The 13,378-nt window shown below is 36.3% G+C and overlaps 2 protein-coding genes across 3 annotated transcripts; both read right to left on the reverse strand.

The window, feature by feature from the left end:
* Window positions 1–511: 511 nt before the first annotated feature.
* LOC118040737 (2-oxoglutarate-dependent dioxygenase DAO) lies at window positions 512–2,617 on the reverse strand. Its single transcript, XM_035047751.2, has 3 exons — window positions 1,691–2,617; window positions 1,040–1,355; window positions 512–922 (listed from the first exon to the last, which is right to left on the reverse strand). Exons 1-3 carry the CDS (start codon window positions 2,020–2,022, stop codon window positions 677–679), a joined length of 894 nt encoding a protein of 297 aa, XP_034903642.1. The 5' UTR covers window positions 2,023–2,617; the 3' UTR covers window positions 512–676.
* Window positions 2,618–2,823: 206 nt separating this feature from the next.
* On the reverse strand, window positions 2,824–13,186 carry LOC118040738 (kinesin-like protein KIN-14E). 2 transcript variants are annotated; one of them, XM_073412692.1, is made up of 24 exons: window positions 12,942–13,186; window positions 12,430–12,681; window positions 11,892–11,964; window positions 11,474–11,605; window positions 11,151–11,389; window positions 10,553–10,880; window positions 10,038–10,137; window positions 9,770–9,951; window positions 9,517–9,632; window positions 9,191–9,293; window positions 8,373–8,525; window positions 8,125–8,271; window positions 7,826–8,026; window positions 6,995–7,159; window positions 6,809–6,913; window positions 6,511–6,648; window positions 6,230–6,424; window positions 5,984–6,110; window positions 5,125–5,327; window positions 4,812–4,994; window positions 4,301–4,396; window positions 3,987–4,184; window positions 3,470–3,741; window positions 2,824–3,256 (listed from the first exon to the last, which is right to left on the reverse strand). In XM_073412692.1, exons 2-24 carry the CDS (start codon window positions 12,585–12,587, stop codon window positions 3,064–3,066), a joined length of 3,807 nt encoding a protein of 1,268 aa, XP_073268793.1. In that variant the 5' UTR covers window positions 12,588–12,681; window positions 12,942–13,186; the 3' UTR covers window positions 2,824–3,063. The 2 variants fall into 2 exon arrangements, with proteins under 2 accessions (XP_073268793.1, XP_034903643.1); XM_035047752.2 differs by lacking the exon at window positions 12,942–13,186 and having other exon boundaries at window positions 12,430–12,753.
* Between the last annotated feature and the right edge of the window lie 192 nt (window positions 13,187–13,378).

Raw genomic sequence — 13,378 nt, forward strand, 5'->3', positions numbered from 1 at the left:
GTATCCTAAAAAGATGAGTCAACCTACTAGGTAGATGGACGGTTTAATAACTATTTCTAGTAACCGACATCATCTATAAATTTATATAAATTTCCTAATGTAGACATCTCAACTGCCTTCCCAGTTATGGAATAAAGGGAATCAGCAAATCAGATTCAATGCCCTTCTGCCAACTATGTGAAACCATAAAGCATGCAAGTGCTGAACTCATCATAATCACAAGACTGTAAGCTCCCTAAACCTGCAGTGAATATACTGTGGTTTTTCCTAACATGGCAAAACCTGTTCTTCAGACAGAAAGGAAACCCTGAACATGCTATTTAGACAACAATTTCCGGAGTGCTGAGTTCATTAGCTTGGTCGTCCATGTTAAGAGCTTATAAGAACATTATAATCTTCTTGTTTCTAAAATTCTTCGAGATAAAGTGTTCCCCACTTTCTGTTTAAGACCAAGAACATGAACACTTGCAATATTTGGAGAATGAAGCATAATTTTGTTTGTTAGTTTATTAGAAATCATAATCTTATTGCATTTGTTTAGGTAATGTCAGAATCTGAGAGATTCTTCTTACCATACTAGAAAGGTAAAACTAGAGATATAGGCATCCCGATTTATTTTGTGTTGTACGCAAGTTCAGCAGTCCTACAGCCTGCAGATTGCTTGCTCCTTTATTTTTTAGGACAGGATGCGTTTAAGTTCAAGGGCTTCACCGGCCTCCAATTTTGTGGTAAGTCTGAGCTTTCTATAATCTTCATATGTGAAAGGGACAAAGAGACGTGGGTGTTCAGAGTCCACAAGTTCCGGCGGAGCTTCCACTTCGTCCTTGGGACCGACCAGGAATGAAGCGATTGAGATCCGAATTGTGGCTTCCTTGCATTGAACTCGATGCTGCACGTTACGAAGCCTTCCGTTGCTCCATGCCTTAATCACATCAACAAGAAGTTTACCAAACATCAAACTTATCTCTAGCAACTTAAAACTAAGAAGTTAATCTAGCACTAATAATAAGGCAACCAAATGCAGGAACTCTGTAATTACCGTAGCAACGTCTCCAAGATTGACCAGGAGGGTGCCTGGTGAAGGATCAACTGCAACATACACACCAGATGGGTCCATCACTTCAAGTCCACCAACATTTTCATCATCTTGAAGGATAGTCAGGAACCCAGAATCTGTATGTATTTGGACTCCAGACGAGCCTATGGTGTCAGGGGTGAAGCTGTACTTGTTGATCCTGAACTGGGAAATCCATGACTCGAACAAATCACCATTCAACCCCATACTTTCAGCCAACTTTCGTGCTATATCCATGGCTGTCCCATGAATTGCCTTAGCATACATCTCGATAACCTCTCTGGCAACAACAATCCCAAATTAAGACACTGATATAGTACATCTGTCTATGATAAGGGTTTTGCATGAGTTCAAAATCTACTGATTCTTAGGATTTTTCCACGTATTCTTCTATCATAAGAGTGGTTTTCTTTTCCCGGGGTCAGAGATCATCTGAACCCCAAAAAAATGCAAAGAAAGAGTATCCAGAATGCTTTCTCCAGTAATAATGATGGTAGTTCCTATTTTACCTTCCATCAGTCAATTTGTTTATTCAAAGCTGAGGACTTTAAGAAACTTCAATGACAATGAAGTGAAGAGCAGTCGAAATACTATAGAAATGAAAAGGAATTTTACCTTTGGTAAGGAGAGGCATCCAATTGGGAGCAGAAAGTTTCCACAGCTTGAGAAGACCTCATATCATAAAGTCCTAAAGCCTCATAAAGAGGGTTGACTTTGCTTGGTGCCATGTAGCCACTCCCAGCTATGACATCTATGTTGCGCTTTTTGACATCAAAGGGCAGGTCTAGCAATGACCTCACAACCCTCTTCATATCTGTCATGAGGGCCAAAGAGACATTGTGATTCACAATCCTGAAACATCCCCACTCCACACATGCTCTCCTCAGTTTCTCGTACTGTCCTGGAAACCCATGCAGATCAATTATCGGGACACCACTCTTACCCATGTTTACCTGTGAAATTGTGTTTCATTTCTCTAAATATATAGAGACCTCTTCATCGTTTCAGCTAGTTGTGTTATTGCACGGCATTGATGCTTGTGTGCTTACACATAAAAGCTTTGCTTTGTTTAAGCAGACATCATGTGGCAGACTTCATATTTTGTGCCCGACAAATATGAGAAGGCAAGGCAAAATGTTCATGTAAAACAAAACAATGACATCTTTATTCTTGCCTAACGAGATTCCAAGAACTGCCAGCATCAGCTAGAGTAGATAACAAGGTGTTACCCAAAACCTATTTCGGAAAGATGAGTTGGAAATTCATCTCATCTTTCTACATATAGATCAAGGAAATAATGGAATTCCTAGTTCACAAAAACCAGTATTAAAGGTGTGCTTCTCATTTGAAGTTTTGGAGGAACATCGAAGGCATGCAATATATTCAGATTTTCCAATAAAGATTAACTGATAAATGGTGGAGCAAGTACACCAAAGTAGGCAGGATTGCATTATCATGTTCCATAACAAGACCATGACCTCTGTCTCCGTTAAGTTCATCAATATTGCTGAAAATATGCTCCCAATGAATGAATGGTCTCCTAGTAGAAACAGGTTTTATAAATAAAAAATGTAACGCAACCAAATGTTGCAGAGACATGAAAGGTTAATGACAGATTAAATTTTGAAGACATTAATGAAGGTAACATGGGAAGGACCTGTTCCACATCCAAGAAGATTTTAAGCACTCACGTGCCTCAAGAAGATATTTTGGATTAATTAGTTATATTATCATCTCATTGATAAGTATTATCAACAAAAAGGTGCAAGTACTATATACAAACAATTCAGACTATACAAATCTAATCCTTTAGGCCAATTACAACCTCTTCAGCCTCGGCAAGGTATTAGTTAGAGATCATCAGAACCCATCCATAATTTAGTTGGTTAATCTCCAGTCATCCCAGTGTCACCAAAAAGCCAAAGAAAACAATTCTACAAAATCAACGGAGCTCAGAGGTGAAATTTCAACCCCGGTAACAAAATACTCTACATTGAATGACGACCATCTGTCTTCTCTCTCACCAGTCTTTGTTCTTGGATCTCTTCAAGATCATCGTCATCCCCTTTCTTACCTGCCTGCTCTTTCCAATATGCAACCAATTTTTTAAGCCGAGCAACCTCTTTTGACGAAACATTTTTGCTTGGATCATTAACAATTGATCGAACCCTTGATGCATACCTGAAATGGCAAAAGTTGAGATACCAAGAAAGTCAAAAACATGTATGAGAGACTGGAAGAGATTTAATGAGATAAATTGCAGTCGTAATTTAATTCTATCATCTTAAAACTAACCAACACTAATCTTGGATTACACATCTCACAAGAATCACAAAACAAGCTATTAAAAACATTATGGATATGTTATGAATGTTTGGAAGACAAGAAACATACATTAGAGAATTGTACGACTCGTCTAAATTTGATTCCGCTGGAGATACATTCACAAACATAAGCGTCTTGGCATTACCACCAAGGGAATCACTCATTAACATGGTTAACTTGTGGTTCCTGTAAGGTATGTGTTGACCACCAGAAGATAAAGCACTAATGACATCCCCGAGGGCTGAAAGTGATTTATTGATGCTTTGAGCTTCCTTAAGTTGACTACCTGAAGAGCCTGACTTCTTCACCCTTTCTGAACCAGCAAGGTCCACAAAACTTAACTGCACATGATATTGAGATGTGGTCACACAAATAACCAACTAAATAAACTTCAACTCGAGGCTGACATCAACGAGTGAGTCTCACACTACATACTATCACATTTCTAGATGCAGCCATGAGCATGGCTCTTCACATCTCATAAGAAAGAAGACCAAGTCAACGCACAAGTACATTATGCTTCTGACACCATCATTCAGTACATAGAAGCAGCTTATAATTTGTTCAAGAATAACTAGATAGATACCTTTCCCCTTGCAACAGACTGAGTTTGAAGGTTGGTACTTTCAATAACAACTGAAAGTATCAAATGAGACCTCGAACTTTCTTCATTCATTTGAGTCCCGGATATATGCCGCTTATCAGATCCTCTCTGAATAATGCTTTGTAATTCTTCAAATGTAGCAATGGATACAACTGTCACATTTTCTACAGAAACCATACCCTGAATATCATATCATACACAATACATGAGATCCAAGAAACAAAAGTGATATCAATCAAACTAGACAAGATCTAAACTAACAAATATTAGATCTCACTTTTTGAAATAGCAATCACCTTTGAATCTTTCTTAATATCCAATTTTAAGCGCTTCATGTTCTTTGGTAATAGAAGGTCCACAAGTGTATCTTGATACAATTCCACCATATATGCCTGCATCATTTTGCAAACAAGATCATATTTTTTATAAAAAAGAGTGCATTTCACACAGCTTTGTGGGAGTGTTTCGAATTGATTTTAAATGTCTAACAAAGCTTGTAGAAACATATTATGTGCAATGATGCAAATGCACAAAGTTTTATAAGTGTGTTTCAAATGGATTTTAAATGCCTAACAGAGATAATAGAAACATATTACATGCAATGATGCAAATGCATGCAAGAATACGTGTGTGCAAAGACACAGACCGGTCAACATAGACAAGCCTGGAAGATAAAAAATCTCTTATGTGCCTTGGATGAATGGAGTATAAAAAATCTAGCTAATGAAAATTTAGTGCCGTGACATAGAATATGAATAGGTTGTCATCATTATCAGTACCCAACAATTGACGTTAAAACCAAATTACCTTTAATGAAAATGAGAATTTATTGCTATCGCGTCTTAAAATTTTAAAAAGTTCTGAAGTGGCCCGTGGTGTCAGTCCAGGATTGCCTTCAGAGCCATAAATGGTAAATGTCTTCCCGGAACCAGTTTGACCATAAGCAAATATGCAAACATTATACCCATCTACTGCAGACTGAACTAAATACTGCATCACAATTTCCAACAAAGAAAAAATTTAATAAGAGTTAGTTGAAGAATCCTGAACTATTTACAAGGTTCCATCCAGCTTAAAAATTAAAGCAGTATAATAATAAATGAATAAAATTCAAACTCACTCGTGTATCCTCGAACACATCTTCCTGAGTAGCACTGCCATCAAATACTCGATCATACATATGTTGTTTTGCTTTGTCATCTTTCCATGGATGTTCAACTGTAAATTCATCTATACTTGTAAGCTGGCCTCTATCCTTTCCAGAAATCTCTTTCTCACTTAGAGGTCTCAACCGACAGAAAACCCTGATTTTGCCTTTCATATCTGAAATGCATCAAAGAAAATGACTCCATTAGCTTTATGGTAATCAGACATATAGTTTTCATTCAGGGAAAAAAATACCAATGATGATGTTTGGAAAAGATTAATAAAGCAGAGGCTCGCATAGTTTGTTTGTGAAAGTGTTGCAGTTTTGGAAGAAACCTTGTGGCTACTGCCCCTCCCCTAACATGTTTTTCTCACAATATCTCCCCTCTCATTCTTCCCTCTTTTACAAAAATTTTCCATTTTTATTTCAAGCCTTTCACTTCTTTCCTCGGAGGTTCCAGTTTTTTTCTTTGCAACCATCCCTTGCTAAAACTCTCGGAACAGTAAGTTACATCTTACCCTGGATCCCTATGCCAATTTTCATGAACTAATCTGATGTCAGTGTTCCCACAAGTCAGATAATGATAATTTTAATGTTATTTGACAGTGTTCAAATCAACATCACATGCCACAGCTGTTAGCTATTTACTTTAACTTCCATAAGTTCTCCTAATCAATTGCTAGGGATTTCAAAAAATCATAGGACTGCATCATGAAGTGCTTTACAAGTGGGAGAATTATGTTTTAATTCAGTATTTCATATTCCGATGATGTGATTTTTTATTTTGTTGTGTAGGCGTTGATATAGTATTTTTTATTTGAGGCAATCCAACCTTCTATAGTATTAAAATAACGTTTCCGCAAAATTTGTTCTTCCTTATAAAGCACTTCTAGCTCAGCAAGTTGAGATGCTTGCATCTTCAAAATGGCAGCAGTCTGCTCATTCTTTCTGTCAATGTCCTGAAAGCATGTTCCAACTTATGGATTTAGTAAGCAAAATATACATGAAAATTTAACCAAATCATAAAATAATTGCATATGTACCAGAAATAGAGAACCTCATGCAAAAGCATATGTACCTCTTTCATTTCTCTCAGTTCCTCTAATTCCTTCAAATTGTTCTGCAATGCAGCCAAATCTGCATTCGCGACTGCAAGAGTTGATTTGGAAGTGGCCAGATCTTGTGTGACCGTTTCCAGCTTCCGTTCAAGTTCAATCACTCGAAACTTTAAGGTTTGGCGTTCCTGCTCAAGGTTTTTCTCCATAACTTCCATCTGCATTATGACCAACAGTGACATTAACCATTTTGCGGCAACAAGTCACCAGTAAATGTTTAACAAATTCAAGAAGGTATCAATACCTCTTCAACTTTCCTTTCGAGTCTAGAGATCTTTTGTTCGAGAAATATTTTTTCATTAGCTGATCTTTGCATCCTTTCTTCTGCTGCATGCAATTCCTCATTCCGCTGTTTCAATTCATCCTGGAGCTTGTGCAACACCTGTGTTATCCACAGTTCAAATTGACTACTACATCATAAAGCACGCGATATGATTCTATCGTATTAATGAGAACAGAGTCCAGACTAGAAAACACTGCAACAAGTTACACACAAATCCAGAGCATAATAGTCATTTTATTTTATTTTTTTGGAATTGTACCTGATTATCAGCTCCAACGAAATTGTTTTTGGTATTTTTCTCTACTGCAAAGTTACTGAGATTGGCCAAACTTGTTTCCACGCTTCTTTTTTCTGATAATGCAGTCTAAAACTCAAAACTTAACATTAGCAAAATAGACATGGTAATTAAAGAAAGTACATGTGCCCCAGATTTCATAACACTAACCTGAAGAGCTGCATCCTTTTCAGCACACAATGACTTAAGTCTATCACGATCACACTCTACTTCTGCCAAGTTTTGCTTCTCTGATCTCAAGGAATCTTTCAAGGCCTCCAATTCCTCTTGCAATTTCACTTCTTGATTTTGCTTCTCATGCAATTCTTCCAATAACTGGATAAGCATTGAACCAGTTAATCATAAGTGCAAGTTAAAGGAGATGCATAAAGAAAAAAATAATTCAGTTTTTTAAACAAGGGTCTCAAATCCATTATATAATGAAACACTTGTTGATGATCATGCACCACTTGAAAATCACTTATGGGGACCAAGCTGGCCTTCAAGTATGTTAGGTTCCGATATAGGCACCGATTGAAAATCATGCACGCAAGATTTTACCTTAGAAGAAACTCATTCAGATCTGCTCTACACTTAGTTGACATCTTAGCCCCAAAAATTAAACATGCAAGTCAACTATGAAGAAGGACAAAGAACAAGACAAGATAGACAGACACAGAAAAACCAAATCTTGACAAAAGTACAGAGATGCAACAATGAATACAAAGGTATTTCATATATTAACAATTTTGGACTGCCTGCATCCATTTTCTACACTTATTTTTCTCTATAATATTTTTCAATTGATAATTATTACCAAATTTAGACTTGATTTTCATGTTTGAGCTGCATCAAAAATGACTTAAAATGCATCAAATACTTTATCTGATGATATCTCCCCTACATGCCCAAGGCATCCAAAAGTGTTATTTCAACACCACCGCATGCCACAACTGATCATAAATAAATAAATAAAGAAAAAACTTAAACTTTAGAGCATACCTGTTCAGTTTTCTTATGAGACTCTTCAATAGTTCTAGACAATTCACGTAAACGTTTTTCATGCACTTCTGCACTGGGAGGCTTAAAATTGTTAGAAACATCTCCATTCATTGAGCCACTAGCAGCGGTCCGAGCTTTAGAATAACGACGCAGCATAACATCATTTATATGTGTTTGAAGAGCAACACAAATTTCTTCTCCCTGATAAACAAAGTTTGGTTACTTCAGCAAAAACAGTTAAGAAGATCAAGTTCCAACTTTGGAGAACCAGCATATAGGGAAGTGACAAATTTTTTAACCTGCTTGGTCTCAAACTGAAATATGTGCAGAACACCAGCAACTCTCATCTTGAAGAACACAGCAGTATTGCTACTACCAAACTGCATTATGTCTCTTAATTCTGCTGAATGTAAATATTCCTTTGGAACTGGACGGAAAAAATGCACCTGTGGACCAATAAACAAAAAAAATTAAAGTCCTTTAGATTTCATGATCTGGAATGTGAAAAGAATTTCACCATGCAGGGTGCAGATATATTTAGACTTACCCCTCGCTTGTTAATGCCCAAAATAATCCGTCCAGGCAAAAGTCCAATAGGATCATCAATCTTGCGAACACTGAAGAAAACAGAATTGCCATACGGAAGTGACCTTAATATCCGCAGAAATTGTTGTCTTGCATCATCCTTTGTCAAATTTTCCTACATGGGAACAGGACAATATCAAAAGAAGACTTTCACTATAGAACGGAGAATAGACTGACAGGCAAAATGCCAACATTCTAAAAGAGTCTACTTTACAAAGATGGGTAGTAACACATAAGTTAAACAAATAGTAGAAGATATTGAGTGCAATTGTTATCATTTTGGTACAATATTCTACCCCCTTTGATTCCTTGTTTAAGGTAGCTCCTTGGATCTATTCAATTGAATCTGACTAAAAGTGGTAAACAAAGTAGAAAAATCACCAGGAACTTGAAACAATAAGTTTTTGTTTTACATAATTTAAATCACACCAGTATACCCCTCGGCCAACCACATCTCTGATATAAGTAGACACAAAAGTGGAATAAGAAATTAAACCATCAACCACAAAATTTAAGATGTTTTCTCAAACTAAAAGAGAAAACAAACCGGAAAATGATGTATAAATAAAAAAAATATTTTGCTGTTAGACAAACAAAAATAATGTTTTATTCAAGACAAGGATAAAAATATACAAAAATCCTAGAAGCAACTTGTTTTAAGCAATCCTTGATAACAAATCAATAATCACAAGTCAACAAGTTTGAACAAACAGAAACATTTAAGACAAACAAATTTTCTTGAAAATTATCAAGACAGGAGTTTCAGATTTTAGTTCTTACCATCGAATGGTAACGAGAAAGAATATCCAACTCCCACTCCCTCTTTCCTCGTGTAATTGCAATTTGTCTGGGAAGAAAGCGCTCAAGGAGAGAAGTCCAATCACTGCAAAATATATTAGCCTCAGCATGTCAAAATTCATAGGAATAGAGAGTAACTTGAGATCAAATATGACCATAAAATCTACCCCATTGTGGTCAAGCCTTAAACTAAGTCACTATGATTCCAAGATGAAAGAATATCCAAAAATCATTGCAAGTTCAGAAGTAAAATGCTAGAATCTAAATTAAATTAGACAAACAAAAAAGGGAAGAGAGAAACTACTAACACAGATAATTCAGGACTACCAACATATCCAATGTCAACCAATATCTGCAACGCAGACAACTGTGCAGCATCCTCCCTCCCAACAGGATAATTGCCCAATATATAGTCATGTTGCAACTGTAGCAATATAATCATACGTCAGTAAAGCAAGAAGCTATGGCTATGCTAAACTATAGAAATAGCATGGATGATCTTTCCAAACTTTAATTTGAAGTTACAGCTATTCAATGATATTTAAGGGCAAGCTTACGCACTTGAACATATGATAATTGCACAAACATTGGATCTGTTACAGCTTCATCTGACTCCCGAAATAGTTTTTTCTTAAATATCAGTTTGCAATGCAAAATTTCTCCCTTGCTTCGATCCTTGGCTGCCTTGAATTCTCCTAACAAATCTCCAATATATTTGTTATCATCTAACCCAATGTACTCCTCTGCATCAAAACAAGGTGCAGATTAAATGACAATATCAATTGATCTTTGTCAAGGAAAACAACCAAGAAAGCCAAAGGATACATACCATTCCCAGGATCAGGTGACTTGGAACCAGACACAACTTTATGGCATTCAAAGAGACTGAAGCTGGGAAATGCTGATAGCTTAATTATCCCAGCGAGTTCCTGAAAAATGTACGAATTACATTGATGTAATATTATTTCAAATTGCAAAACAAAAAAAATAAATCAGTTCTCACTGGTTGATAAGCTTAGCTATCACTTTAGCCCACAATGCCAAACAGGCCATCAATAATGGTGGCAAGATTTTAATAAATAAAAATGAGTTTTGCATCTAGTAAACACCTACCAATTTATGTTATGCTTTTCACTTGAGAAATAAATAACAAAACAATGGCTTAAGTGAAGGCTGAACACCCCAGTTTGCATATATCTTTGGGAAAATTATAATCAAAATAGCAGGTCCACCTGCGATGATTTCCTTTTTTTTTCCATGTTGAGATTGACTTTCTTGTTTCACTATATCTATCCTACCTGGAATGAAACCATAGAAGAAAGATTTGATGGCTTTTTAAAATACCTCAACAGCATCAGACACTGTCGTCGCCATGTCATATGTGATTTCTTCAAATGTTTCATCCAGAAAAAACACTATTGTTGTAAGCTTTCGACCAGTTAGAAGAGCTTCAATTTCCTCACGTCCTGGTATTGTATGCCTAGGACCAGCTTTGACAGAACGCTTCAAAGCATTTAGTGTATTTAATGCAAGGATTTGGACCTCAGAATCAGTACTTGCACCATAAGCTACATTATGGACATACTCAGACAAATATCCACCAATGTCCTTGCTAGGAGGCATAGAAGAAGCACATAAGTACATTAGCTCCCATCCTTTAATCAAGTATTGCCTGCGTTATGAGAATCAGAAAACCTAGATGGCATTAGATAAGGGGAAAAAAAAGTATTTAAAGGAGAAACAATCAGAGGCCCAAATAAAATCAAGCATCCAAACCAAGCATCACCATTACATGTATAAGAAAGATTTGTCCATTGGGAATCAGCTCTAGTAAAAGGCCAATTAGGATGGGTTTTAAATTCACAAATTACAAGATGAGGAGGAAAAACAACTTGCTAATAGAAAGCTAAATAAAAATCAAAACAAAAGAAGCTATGCATGCCTGTCAGGGTTATTCCTTGTTTGCTTTGAAATCTGAGCAAAAATTTCATCTCGAAGTTCTGCACGTTTTAATGTGTGCTTGAACAATTTTCCAACTAGCTCAATTCGTTCATCTAAGCTTGTTGGAGCTACTCTATCGGATGAATCAACTCCCATGTACTTCAAAATTATCTGGAAGAGTTTAGTGGCGCGGCTTACCAGGTCACTGTTAATTTTAAGCAATGAAGTTGGTATCGGATCCTGCAAAAGAGCAATAACTTAGCACTTCATGACTAAATATATCTTTGACAGAACATACTTCCTTGATGCACAGCATAATTTTACCTTTTGGAAACACAGCATATCCTCAAATGTGAACTTTTCCCGGACTTGAGGGCCTACAGATTTTTTAGAAAAGAATCCACGTTTCCCAGTGGATTGAATTTGTTTCTGCATCAACTTTAAGAATCCCTCAACCTGCATGGAACAAAAATTATGTATGATTTTGCAAAAATATAAATGACTGCAACAACTGTGGCTCAATTCCAAGCCAGTTTGGGTCAGCTTAATGTATACTTCTGCAACATTCAACTTGATCATAAACCAAATCCGCATAAGAAGGTAAATGAATAGTGGCCAAATATGATAATCATAAGCTTAGTTTGGATTCAACTCATTATATTCAAGCAAGTAAACATAAATGAGAAGTAGAAGTTCTTCCACATTATTACTTTAACAGCAAAAGAACTTATTTGTTTGTTACCTGGAATTTATCAATCAATGGTATGGCACCAGCAAGTTCTGCCGGAATAGCTGTGGAGAGGGTTGCTGGTGTACTGTGAGAAAAAACAATAAATAACACTAAGAGTTAGAGGTTAGATAAATTCTAACAACAGAAAACATAAAAATTACTTCCTGGAAGTTCTACAGCTATCTAGTCATCTTTTACAAGCAAAGCAACATAGAGACAATCAAAAGCAACACCTAGTACTCTTATAACAAGGCCAACAATATAATGCACCAGTATCGACCGGTCATAAAATCAAAAGCTAAGGCAACAAGAATTGGGCAGGCAAAACCAGTGAAAGACAATGCACCTGAGAGAAGGTTTATCAAGTCCATTTTACCATGTTAAAGCTTTTGAATAAAATCAAGATATACAAGATCAAAAACTTAGACCCTGTAATTAAGTCCAACGCTACTTTCAATCCGAGTTTCATAGCATCGCAACAGTAAACAAAGATAAAAAGCCGACAACGAAAGTAACAAATACGGAGCTAAAAATGGTGTAGAAGACTTACGGGGTAGCGAAATTGGAGCCATCGCTATCATATCCATCCCCATTTGAGAAAGAAGCAGAAGGGTGCATAGGAGTCTCTTCATTTCCATTAGTGGAGCTAAAAGAAGACCTGCTTGATCTTATACTTTGAGCCATTAATGACTGCACATCAAGTTTCATTTCCCAAATACAAATAACCCTACTTCACATAACAAACAATCCCTTCCTCAAACAAACCAATCTCGCCACCATAGAGCTCCCCCAGCTACCTTTCCTTAATAACCGCAAAAGACAAACACTTTAAAGATCAAAAAACAATCTTTATCTAAAAGGGTATCCAAAATTACAATCCAAGCAGTGAAGAAACACACAGACACCTATCAATGTAGATCCACAATACAATCTATCTAAAACAACAAAAGAAACAAAACCCAGTTGAGGAGATGGCGCTAAAGTGACGAGAAGTGAAAAGGAACTAAAATTTATCAATCAAGAAATGCAGACACAAAATGGGAACCAAGAAAAAGTTATCACCTTTTTAAGCTGACAATCAAGAAAGGAGGAAACTTCGAGAGATTAAGAGACCGGAAATGGTGATGGCGATAGTATATTGATGGCAGTGATGAAAAACGTGTGAAGAGAGAGGGAGAGTCACGAGAATGATAAAAATGGGAGAGGAGAGGAGAGAAGAGAAGGAAGGAGGAGGAGCAATGTCTTCTTCTATTTCTACACTTGTTTTCTTCTTCTTTTTTTGGTGTCCTTTCTTGTGTTCTGTTGCGGAGTACATTAATCGGCAACTTCAAAATTCAAATCTACACATCAAACATTATCATGGATTTATTGTATTTTGCTACAGAATCTCTCTTTTTATGAAGTATGCAATAGGACTATATATAGTAATCTTATTAAATAATATTAAAAAAATAATATGGAGTATGAATATTTTTTTATATGCATAAACTAGTTTAAAA

The sequence above is a fragment of the Populus alba genome, chromosome 11 (genome assembly GCF_005239225.2).
Source record: "Populus alba chromosome 11, ASM523922v2, whole genome shotgun sequence".
NCBI classification, from domain to species: domain Eukaryota; kingdom Viridiplantae; phylum Streptophyta; class Magnoliopsida; order Malpighiales; family Salicaceae; genus Populus; species Populus alba.

Excerpts from the sequence above, each read along its gene's own strand:
- LOC118040737 (XM_035047751.2), bottom strand. The coding sequence starts at position 2,022 with ATGGGTAAGAGTGGTGTCCCGATAATTGATCTGCATGGGTTTCCAGGA. Across the intron at positions 1,356-1,690 it reads GATGCCTCTCCTTACCAAAG|AGAGGTTATCGAGATGTATG; the intron begins GTAAAATTCCTT and ends TGTTGTTGCCAG. Across the intron at positions 923-1,039 it reads ATCTTGGAGACGTTGCTACG|GCATGGAGCAACGGAAGGCT; the intron begins GTAATTACAGAG and ends GATGTGATTAAG.
- LOC118040738 (XM_073412692.1), bottom strand. The coding sequence starts at position 12,587 with ATGAAACTTGATGTGCAGTCATTAATGGCTCAAAGTATAAGATCAAGC. Across the intron at positions 10,138-10,552 it reads CAGTGTCTGATGCTGTTGAG|GAACTCGCTGGGATAATTAA; the intron begins GTATTTTAAAAA and ends TACATTTTTCAG. Across the intron at positions 6,649-6,808 it reads TCGTTGGAGCTGATAATCAG|GTGTTGCACAAGCTCCAGGA; the intron begins GTACAATTCCAA and ends TGGATAACACAG.